This window comes from Mesoplodon mirus, assembly GCF_964341445.2.
Source record: "Mesoplodon mirus genome assembly, chromosome: 14".
Classification (NCBI taxonomy): domain Eukaryota; kingdom Metazoa; phylum Chordata; class Mammalia; order Artiodactyla; family Ziphiidae; genus Mesoplodon; species Mesoplodon mirus.
The window spans coordinates 60,628,284-60,640,571 of NC_138990.1; the positions used below are offsets into that span (position 1 = coordinate 60,628,284).

General features: G+C 36.2%; 1 protein-coding gene across 4 annotated transcripts in view; it reads left to right on the top strand.

Moving 5' to 3' along the window:
• PPM1B (protein phosphatase, Mg2+/Mn2+ dependent 1B) overlaps window positions 1-12,288 on the top strand; it is an 86,911-nt gene that overhangs the window by 72,382 nt on the left and 2,241 nt on the right. For 3 of the 4 annotated variants that reach the window (XM_082643136.1, XM_082643138.1, XM_082643139.1), the window contains one exon: window positions 10,880-11,930. The exons of the other annotated variant lie outside the window; for it this stretch is intronic. In XM_082643136.1, the coding sequence (XP_082499262.1) occupies window positions 10,880-11,185 (306 nt within the window). In that variant the 3' untranslated portion in view covers window positions 11,186-11,930. Of the gene's footprint in view, window positions 1-10,879; window positions 11,931-12,288 lie in introns of those variants that run through there. 4 annotated transcript variants of the gene reach the window in all.

Here is a 12,288-nt window from a genome sequence, read left to right on the forward strand (position 1 = left end):
AGTTCCCCTTTGTGCCCAGTTGAACACCTGAGGATAATTTCTTTCTAACATTCTTGTTGTGCTGTGGGTATATATGTTGAACTGGGATAACCATTTTGTTGTATCCTGCTGTGCGTCATCAGAGCAAAACTCTTTGTCCGTTTACCTTCCTTAGAAATACTGATCAGCTGCTCCTCTGTAGGTTTTTTGTTTTATTTTAATACTAGTACCAGCAGGCAAAACAGTGCCCTTTTTTTAAAAAACTGCCCTAAATTTCAAAGTCAGTAATTCAAATAACTGTCTTCTCATAGATAAGTTATGAGTTTTCAATCAGAGACAGATTATGAGTTTTCAAGTTTTTGGACATCTAAAAATGAACAACTTAATTTTAACATGTATGCTTCAAAGATTTAAGGGAGCCAAACATAGTAATGAAACTTGTTGAGAAGAAATAGACTCACCCTCCAAGTCTCTAGCTCCTCTTGGCAGGTCTTGAGAGAGACATCAGCCACTGGTAGAAATTATGTATCATCTCAATTGCATTGTTTTCCAGGGTTCATTATTGCACAGCAATATCATATAATTTCTTTTTTCTTAACAATAAAAGTTACACTGACAAAAAGGGAAATTTTTATAATTAATGCATTTTAGTTAGTTGAATAAGTGATACTATATATTGCTAATAACAGAATTTATACCTTGGCCTGGAGCAGTGATTCTGAGACTTTCTTTTGTGGCATGTCCCTTAAAGTATTAAGAATTGTATACAAAGATGTGGAAATTAAAAATTAAAACTAAAGATATGTCATGTGATGCATTTAAAGAACCCTAAACCGAACAAGTGAGGATAGGATGTTGATACAACTAAAAAGATGGTAGTAATTGGGAGGTAGAGTAAAGAGAGTCTTACCTCTTCGGCTAGATTATAGGTTCCACACAGCATCCACCACCAGGTTTGGAGGAAATAAGACCTCAAATAGTTATTGATTCATTATTAGCCATATAAGTACTCCTGTTCCCTCATGTGTTTGAAAATGCAACCCCAGTGTGTAATTTGAAAAAATTATTTCATAATATACTTGCTGGATTTCTTGGTCTCTCAAGAAAGTTGGCAGCTTTTACTCCAAAAAAAAAGAGTTTATAACCCAGAATTTCTGTTTAACATATACCAAAGATGAATTTTAAACTTTAAAAAAAAATAGAAAATACTTATTATACATAGTAGCTATATAAACAGTGAATAAATAGGCAACAGAACCATGAAACTCAGCAGAGTTGCTCAGGATATAAAACTGGCCTTAAAGACCATTATTATATAACTAAATTAAGGAGATGTATAGTTAATCACCTTTATATATAAACTTTCTAAGACTAAACACTGACAATCCACTGTGTAATGAATTGATATGGGAGGAGACTATGAAACATAAGGCATGGTCTCCCATCCCTACTCTCAGTGCACCTGGCAATGTAGATATAAACATACAAATTAATTAATAAAAAGGTTTCACATCATTTACTAAAGGATAAAAAGAAATGACAAAATATAGAATGTAATTAATTGCCATGTGAATTGTACAGTGATTGCTTGGGAAGTCAGATTTTCAGAGAAAAGATTGGATTTGAAGAATGGTTTGAATGGCAGAAAGTAAAGGAGGAGGATGATAGTTCACATGGATGGTCAAGGCAAGAACAAAGTTTAAGCTGTCTTTGAAAGAGAGGACATCGTTTTGGCTAGAGCAGAGAATTGCTATGGTGAAAAATAAGAATTCAGGATGCCAGAAGTATTTGTGAAGAGACTGGGCACACCTTTTGAACTTTGTATTTTAGAGTGTGGAGCCACCCTGTGTTTGCAGCATAAGAATGACAGACTCAAAGGAGTATCTGGTATTTTAATCTGTTAGAAACATATGCAATATTAGATTAAAGAGATGCTGGAAGTCAAGTAGTTGTGAAATGATCACAGAGGTGATAAGTATAAACTCATCATTAGTAGATAGATGTGTGGATTAGAGAAACTTCCTTGTTTACTGTAAAAACTCACTTTTGCAGCCTAGAATCCTATTTTGGGAAACATTACTTTACCCTTTCAGAATAATCACAACCTTAGAAAAATGTTGAACCATAATCACAAGTAGAAGAAGTGTACTAAAAAATACAAAAGAAACAGAAAACTGAAGAACTTATAGAGGTTTGATTAAATTCTTGCTCTTAACTTTACCTACTATAGCAGTGAGTTAGACACAGAAGTGTTCCATAAATGCTTCTCAGCTTGGTTAGATTTGTGCCATGCGGAAGATGCTGCCAGGAAGTACACAGTGGCAGGGGCTGATGTAGTTAACTTGCAGAATGGGAAAGACAGAGGTATGGTAGAAATACAGAGGAGGAGACAGTTGGGAGGTGTTGTTTTTTTTAAATTTTTTTAAATAACAAAAATAATTTTTTATTCAGATATTTTTAAAAAATGAATGCTCGTCAGAGTAAATCAGAGATTATTTAGATTCCTAAAATGTCTGCTTTATGTCCAAGATAGAATTGTTCTGCTGTGAATGCCTATAAGTAGTACCATTAGAAATAGGGATTTATTCATTTTTCTTCTTTTTTTTACCTTAAACAAAATTTTATTCAATAAATATTTGCTTTTATAATTCTACCATTAACTTTTTTTTTAAATTAGTTTCTGCTTTATAACAAAGTGAATCAGTCATACCTATACATCTGTTCCCACATCCCTTCCCTCATGCATCTCCCTCCCTCCCACCCTCCCCATCCCACCCCTCCAGGCGGTCACAGAGCACCGAGCTGATCTCCCTGTGCTCTGCGGCTGCTTCCCACTATCTATCTACCTTACGTTTGGTAGTGTATATATGTCCATGCCTCTCTTTCGCTTTGTCACAGCTTACCCTTCCCCCTCCCCATATCCTCAAGTCCATTCTCAAGTAGGTCTGTGTCTTTATTCCCGTTTTACCCCTAGGTTCTTCATGACATTTTTTTTTTTTTAATTCCGTATATATGTGTTAGCATACGGTATTTGTCTTTCTCTTTCTGACTTACTTCACTCTGTATGACAGACCCTAGGTCTATCCACCTCATTACAAATAGCTCAGTTTCGTTTCTTTTTATGGCTGAGTAATATTCCATTGTATATATGTGCCACATCTTCTTTATCCATTCATCCGATGATGGACACTTAGGTTGTTTCCAGCTCCGGGCTATTGTGAATAGAGCTGCAATGAACATTTTGGTACATGTCTCTTTTTGAATTATGGTTTTCTCAGGGTATATGCCTAGTAGTGGGATTGCTGGGTCATATGGTAGTTCTATTTTTAGTTTTTTAAGGAACCTCCATACTGTTCTCCATAGTGGCTGTACCAATTCACATTCCCACCAGCAGTGCAAGAGTGTTCCCTTTTCTCCACACCCTCTCCAGCATTTATTGTTTCTAGATTTCTTGATGATGGCCATTCTGACTGGTGTGAGATGATATCTCATTGTAGTTTTGATTTGCATTTCTCTAATGATTAATCATTTTTATTATATTAAAAAAATCTTTTGATTACTAAAAGTATATATATTTTTTCTTTTTGGTACATGGGCCTCCCACTGCTGTGGCCTCTCCCGTTGCGGAGCACAGGCTCCGGACGCGCAGGCTCAGCGGCCATGGCTCACGGGCCCAGCCGCTTCGCGGCACGTGGAATCTTCCCGGACCGGGGCACGAACCCGCGTCCCCTGCATCGGCAGGCGGACTCTCAACCACTGCGCCACCAGGGAAGCCCCAATAAAAGTATTTTAAAAAGCTCAGTTGGATATAAGTCAAAGTAAATCATTTAAAATATATTCAGAAAGTTCATTATTTAGGGGACTCTTCCTAAGTTGCTTTACTAAATTTTTGTTTTTTAGTTCAACTTTCTGGAAGATGTTCAGTCTTCTTAATATAAGCAATATTGATATTTTCCCAGCTTTAAAATCAAAATCTGTGGAAAAGACTCAAGCATGAATTCTTAATAAAGGGGTTCGTGAATCCCCAAAAAGGTTTTGCAAATGTATTTATGTGTGTGCATACACGTTATTTAATGATTTATAGAGTAAGTTTGTGATTTTCATTAGTTCCTCAGAGGAGTCTGTGACCCCCAAAAGAATAATCACCCAGAGGATCAGAAAAAGTAAAACTGCATTTTGCTTTAAGTTGTTATATAAGGTAGGACTCTGGAATCACCCCCTGCCCCGACCACCCTTCTTTTAAAATGCTAGTTAGCTTGTTTTTAATTGAAGAATAGTTGATTTACAGTGTTGTGTTAGCTTTAGGTGTACAGCAAAGTGATACACAGTTTTCTGTTCTGTTTATGTATTTACATATTCTTTTTCAGATTCTTTTCTGTTATAGGTTATTATAAGATATTGAATATAGTTCCCTATGCTATACAGAAAGTCCTTGTTTATCTAAAAAACGCTAGTCTGGTTTTATTACTAGAATTTAAATTCTTTGTGATCTGGGACTTCATCTGCTTGGTTTTTGGCTATATCTCAGCACCTCCAGCAGTGCTGAGCTCTCACCTGGCACACACTGAGAGCTCAGGAAATACTAGTTAAGTGAGAAATGTTTCTCTTTCTTTCTTTGTAGTAATTTGCAAAACTATCTCTTGTTTTTTACATCTTTATTGGAATGTAATTGCTTTACAATGTTGTGTTAGCTTCTGCTGTATAACAAAGTGAATCACCTGTATGTACCCATGTTTCCCCATATCCCTTCCCTCTTGAGCCTCCCTCCCACTCTCCCTATCCCACCCCTCCAGGTGGTCACAAAGCACCGAGCTGATCTCCCTGTGCTATGCAGCTGCTTCCCACTAGCTGTCTGTTTTACATTTGGTAGTGTATATATGACTAAGACTATCTTTAAGTCATGTATTTTAAAAAATAATTTGAGGTTGCTAATTAGAAGGAAAGTTTTTTTTGTTTGTTTGTTTGTTTGTTGTTTGCGGTACGCGGGCCTCTCACTGTTGTAGCCTCTCCCATTGCGGAGCACAGGCTCCGGACGCACAGGCTCAGCGGCCATGGCTCACGGGCCCAGCCGCTCTGCGGCATGTGGGATCTTCCCGGACCTGGGCACGAACCCGTGTCCCTTGCATCGGCAGGCGGACTCTCAACCACTGCGCCACCAGGGAAGCCCTGGGAAGTTTATTTTTTGAGCTTTATATTTTCCATGCCAGAAGGTTCAGTTCTTCCCTCAAAGGAGACTTAAGATGCTTTTGAATCAGTATACCACTGATCAGGTAGCTATGTAAGCTGATGGTTTTCCAGTGATAAAGGGGGAACTTGTATTTACCTAATTCCTACTTGTGCTAAGCCATATCTATATATCTATATCTAAATATTAATTATAGGTAATCTCCTCAACACCCTTCTCTTACAGAGAAGACTAAGAATTGGTGCAGAGTAGCTTGCCCAGGTTGCAAAGCTAGATAAATCGAGTAGCCAGAATTTGAATCTAACTCAGAATGACTCCAAAAACTATTCCCTTTACACCTTTCCATGCAGCCTTTCTAAGATATTTAGAGATTACATATGTGTCTGTACCCCACCTCTGTCTGTGGTACAAGAAAAATCATTTCCCGTTCTTTAGTGAATCTCATGTTTAATAGTCTTAAAATACTCTGTTTTTTGATGAGGAATATTTTATAAACTTGTTGAGACTAAGTAGTCAAGCCCAGTGTCTTATTAGTTATTTTTCATTTAAATACACATTATTATTCTAACTAAAAAAACTTTTTAAGGCATTTGGATTTTGAGAAGGGGAGGGAAGACAGGACAAAAGCCCCCCCAAATCTCCCTGTTCTGTTTTCACTTTATTAAGTTTTATATACAGTCTTCCTTTTAATTTTATTTCACATAGATCAATTATATTTTTATATCACAGTTTTAGGATTTTGTGAATACTAGGTTTTTTGTAAATTGTTTCTTGTTTACTTTTTCACTTGTCAAAGCATTTTTATGGAGAAGACCTACCTACACTGTTTGAAAATGCACTAATTTTAGTCACTTCTTTTTTTTTTTTTTTTTTTTTTTTTTTTTGCTGTACGTGGGCCCCTCACTGTTGTGGCCTCTCCCGTTGAGGAGCACAGGCTCTGGACGTGCAGGCTCAGCGGCCATGGCTCACGGGCCCAGCCGCTCCGCGGCATGTGGGATCTTCCCGGACCGGGGCACGAACCCGTGTCCCCTGCATCGGCAGGCGGACTCTCAACCACTGCGCCACCAGGGAAGCCCCACTATTTTTTTTTTTTAATTCTTTTTTTGTTTGTTTTTTTGCGGTACACGGGCCTTTCACCGTTGTGGCCTCTCCCGTTGCGGAGCACAGGCTCCGGACAGGCAGGCTCAGCGGCCATGGCTCATGGGCCTAGCCGCTCCATGGCATGTGGGATCTTCCTGGACCCCGGGGCACGAACCCGTGTCCCCTGCATCGGCAGGCGGACTCTCAACTACTGCGCCACCAGGGAAGCCCTAGTCACTATTTTTTCAGGTGTCATTTGACATACCACTTCTTGTGGCTATGTGGTCTTGACCATTTAAGTGACTTTTTAAAATTATTTCAGATTGATTGAAGTTTACATGATCCTTGAAGACAACATAATTTATTAGATTCTTTATTAGTCACTGTTAATTGTATCTCATGAAGTCATATTTGAGAATCTTCTAGAAATTATTTTTAACCTGATAAGCAGGGCATGGGACTCCAAAAAACATAGTAAATACACTAGCGTTCTTCACTTTCTCTCCACTGTTTTAGCTAATCATTTGAAGAATTTCACTAATAGCAATTATTTTTTAAAAATTGCTGCAAATAAATATTAGCTAGTTAAATTCCATTAAAAAATTTTCCCCCCTTCTCTTTTTTTTTTTTTTTTTTTTTTTTTTTGCGGTATGCGGGCCTCTCACTGTTGTGGCCTCTCCCGTTGCGGAGCACAGGCTCCGGACGCGCAGGCCCAGCAGCCATGGCTCACGGGCCCAGCCGCTCCGCGGCATATGGGATCCTCCCAGACCGGGGCACGAACCCGTATCCCCTGCATCGGCAGGCGGACTCTCAACCACTGCGCCACCAGGGAGGCCCTCCCCCCTTCTCTTTGCTCTCTGCTTGATTTATTCATATTCCTGTGTCTTATTTGGTGTAAGGCAGTGTTTTTCTAATGAGAAATTTGATTCTCAAGCTGTGTTAGTCTAGATGACAGTAAAACCTTAAAATCTGAGGGAAAAGTCCTAAATTCCCATTTCTGTAATTGCCTTAAATTTATTTTGCAGAATAATTTAAACCATCCCATGTAATATGATTTTTTGTCCTATAATTTTATTAATTTTTCTGTGACAAGGAAATGCATTATAGACTTCAGTATGAAATAATTTGTGGTCCAATTCTACAATAATTTTAATCAATATTTATTTAGTAAGTGTCTATTTATATGAGGCACTTAGTATGCAAAAACTGTTAGCATAGTGTATTCAAAAGAACATTCAGAGGGACATTGATGTTAATTACACCTGTACACAAATCTGAGTTCTGTCACTTACTAGCATTGTTACCCTGACAAATAACTTAAATCTTTCTGAGCCTTAGTTTCTTCACTTATAAAAACTAGAGTTGCAGTATCTATTATGTAGGGTACCTGTAAGGGTTAAATGAGATTATGTATATTAAGTTCTTAGCCACAGGCATTAATTTTCCTTCTCTAGGTGGTAGGGAGGATACAGAAAGGAATCGAAATTATCTTTATCTCAAAAGATCTTACAATGATTTGGAGAGACTTGTGAACAGTTGCAAGGTGGAATTAATTGCTGTGATAAATCTATAAACGTGATGTGCTTTGTGTGTGGTTTCAGGTAAAGAAAGTGCAGCTAAACAATAGGTTCCTTTTCTGATATTAATGAGAATCCATGAGAGAGTTGTTTAACAGTATTTTGAAGAATCCAATGAAATGGCTGGGGAAGAGGTTTCACCCATCCATTGTCTATCTAGCACAATAGGAAAATGTAATTTGCTATAATATAAAATGACTTAAATGTGGTCATTAACTCAAATTCTTTTCAATTGGCCATTGTAAATCCATCCCTACTTAATTTACAGTTTGGGTTTTAATGTGTTTTTTATTTTTTATTTTTTTATTTTTTATTTTTTTTTCTTTTTGCGGTATGCGGGCCTCTCACTGTTGTGGCCTCTCCCGTTGCGGAGCACAGGCTCCGGATGCGCAGGCCCAGCGGCCATGGCTCACGGGCCCAGCCGCTCCGCGGCATATGGGATCCTCCCAGCCCGGGGCACGAACCCGTATCCCCTGCATCGGCAGGCGGACTCTCAACCACTGCGCCACCAGGGAGGCCCAATGTGTTTTTTATAAAGCAACTACTTTTCTCTCCCCAACTACCACTATTATAGCAATTCACTGAAACATAGATGATTACTGTAATAATAAATGTGTCAGATGGAGAGTGAGATACATCCAAATACAACAACCTTTGATCCAACCTTATCAATAAGCTCAAAGAAGTAAGACAGTTTATCAGTGGTTCTCAACCTTTGCCCTATAGCAGAATCACCTATCAGGCTTTAAGAAAATCACCCTAACCCACTGAATATGAATATCATGGGATGGAGCTTTGGCATCTGTATAATTTTAAAAATTCTACAGGTGATTCTGATGTAAAACCAAGGTTGAGCTCTCTATGTGTAACTGTCCACTTGAAGCAGATTTTGTTTGTGTCCTAGGGAGTTGTCAAAGGGAGTTGTTGGTTTGAGGGGTTTTTATTTGGAGGGCAGAGAGGAGTCTTATGCCTTTCATTAAAAGTTCTTTGTGGTATACTCTCAAATAGAAAATTTCCTTTTGGCAGACCTGATTAAAGACTGATAAGGTTTACGACTAGCAAGCATTTATCTTATTGTTCCATCTTAACCTTTCCTGAGTGGATTCAAATGAGAAACTTTATTTAGGGAAATAACATTTATTTAGTACAGAAGGAAAGGTAAGGGGGGGGAAAAAGAGAAAAATCTTAACAGAGAGCACACTTTATTATGTTCTCTCCACACAATAAATTTTGCAAATTAAAAAAAGTTATTTTGATAGTTAATATGCTTGATGTAGAAAATTGGAGAATTCAAAGAAAAATAAAGCTTCTGAAACTTCACTACCCATTATTATCATTTTTATATTGCTGTATTTCCTTTCTTTCCAGACATTTTACATAATAATATCCTAAAAAATATGGACAGAACACACATATACCTACACCTAAAACATACGTTGTACACAGTATCATCTCTTGCTTTTTGCCACAGGGGCGATTTAAAAAAAAAAATTCAAGTGCTCTGATTTTTCTAATAAACATTGCCATTTATTATGTGGTTATAGTAGTATTATCTTTGTTGTAGATTACAGAGTAACAGCCTCCAAAGATGGTTAAGAGTTTGTGTCAGATCATCTATATCAGTAACCTTTTTGTATTTTATTTTCCCAACATTTTATGATGAAAACTTCCAAACATATAGAAAAATTGAAATAATAAAGTGAACACCTGTACACCTTCTACCTAGACTCAAGTTTGAACATTTTACCATATTTGCTTTCTCTCTCTCTGTGTATACATACATGACTTTTTTTTTTGACTGAACCTTTGACAGCAAATTGCAGATATAATATTTTAGCTGTAAATATTTTGGCATGCAGCTCTTGAGAATGAGGACATTTTTCTGTATACATAAACATAACATTATTATACCTAAGAAAAGTGATAATAAATTTAATATCTAATATTGAGTCCAAATTTTCCCAGTTGCCCATAGAATGACTGTTATAATTGTTACATGGTCTAGTCCAGTTGTTACCAATCAAGCACATTAAGCAAGCCTTTAATGAAGCTCCCAATTTTTTTTCCCATTAACACTGAATATGAAGAGTCTAAGCCAGCTTTTTATAGGATGTCCTACATTCTGGATCATATGATTGTTTCCTTGTGGTGCCCTTTCACGTGATTCTTTATTCCCTGTTTTCCTGTAAATTGGGAATTAGCTTTATTAGAGTCATACTAAACATTTTTGGCAAGAACACAGGACATAAAACTTTGTACTCCCTAACGCATCACATCAGGAGTCACATATTACAAGGTTGACTTGCTTTTAGTCTGTCAGCATATCAGTATGATCAGCTTGGATATTAGAGCTTGTTCTGTAAACAAGATTAAGTAGCTACTATTGTAGAAACCTGTAGGTTTTACGAAATTCAATAAAATATAAAAGAATTGAGTAGTTTAGTATTCATATCTTATTATAATGGTTAAAATGATTGTCTATTTTTAATCTAGAGATGTTTTTAGTAAAATATTTAAAGACAAAAAGTAAATAGAAATTTTATCCAGAGAAGCTTTACAATTCCCGCAAAATCTAGTTTAAATTTATATAATTTTACATTTTGTATCTCCTCTCCTTCCTGTCATTTAGCAGAAATGAAGAATCTAATGGCTTGCTTTTCTGTCCTTTCCTATTGCTTTAAACACTAATTTCCTTTTGTACTAAATAATTATAGCCGCCAATTATTGTTTTTTTAATTAAGTAAGTCAGTTTTAGGAGATGCTTGTGTTGCTGTTGAATTTTAATAGCCAAGTAAATTTCAGATTAAGCTTCAAATATCGATGTGGAATAAAACATAAACTAGTTCATGATCATTTGCTAAAAATAACTTGAGATATTTCAATTGGAAATTTTGTTAATTGACACAAGTAACACTTGATACTTATTTAACGAAATGTTCTCGTTCTTAGACTATATTACTCATGGTAGAGAAATGAGTGTTTTGCTGTGATATGTTATGAAATACATGTGATATCCTAGTTTGTCTACTGACACTGGGGTCTTGAATCTTAAAAAAAGGCCTCCGATGAAGCAGAGGAAAGTGGATCACAGGGGAAATTGGTGGAAGCTCTCAGGCAAATGAGAATTAATCATAGGGGAAACTACCGACAACTTCTGGAGGAGATGCTGACTAGTTACAGGCTAGCTAAAGTAGAGGGAGAAGAAAACCCTGCTGAACAAGCTGCTACAGCTACTTCTTCGAACAGTGATGCTGGAAACCCAGTGACAATGCAGGAAAGCCATACCGAATCAAAAAGTGATCTTGCTGAATTAGACAGCTGTACTGAAGATGCAGGGACAAAGATGAGTGGTGAAAAACTATGACTTTACTTTGTGGTAATATTTTTGTGATCTTTGATTTGATGGTTTTTACTTAGGAAGTATAATGTATGCATTTATATAACCGTTTTGTTATTTGAATCTTGGTAAACTAGTTTTATTATAGTCATATAGCCTTGTTTTTTCAGAAGGCCTTTGCATACATCTTTATCAGATAGCTTAAAATTGGCTATTTAGAGTACTTTGAATTTAATAAAATTATGTCATTTCATATTGTATGCCAGAAATGAGGCTACCAGTTATTAAAGTCAGTAGTTAAATTCATACTCAATAGGATTAGAGATTACCGATTAGCAAGATTACTTTACGTTGTGGAAGAACTTGTTAATGTAGAATTATACTGCTTCACGTATTAGTACACTCATAGTTAGCTTTGTAATAAATTTATGTTTTCTTTAGTAATTTTAGTTCTTCAAAGAATGGCAGATGCTGGCCTGTAATTTCTTTTTTCAAGGATGATAATTTGTGTGTTCTTTGACTTGTTTATATTTTACATCTCTGTAGTTTTATTTTTTAGTAGTTCTGAGGTACTGGATGTGTGGTTATTTTTCCTTTCTCTGTATTCTTTATGAAACATAATTTTTGAAAAACCTATGTATTATTCATACAGCTTTGGTTTGTATATTCTGTATAGCCTAACTACATACATCAAAATGTATGTCAACCAAGTGTTTAGAATGAAATTATAAGTGTTTAAGTCCAAATAAAGCATGTGATGTGGAATAACCTATGCATGTTGTACTTATTTTTAAATTAATTTTTTGAAAACAACCAGGTTTGGTATATTGGAAAAATACTCATTTGAATTTCATTTGTATGTATATAAAATTTAGAAAACTTTGGCTAGGTGTGGTTTTCATTAATTAAAAGGAAAAAATTTTTGAGAAGTCTTGCTTACTCAAAGTAAATCTATTCTGTTTCTTATCCCATTTTTGTGATACAAAATATTAATCTTTGGACAGAATGGACACATGTAGACATGTCAGAAAATTGCCATGATGAGCTTTTTAAAGATTGTAAGACTGAGTTTTGCTATAAGTATTCATCAGATATAAATGCAAGAATCATAAGATATTTTAAATAGTGGC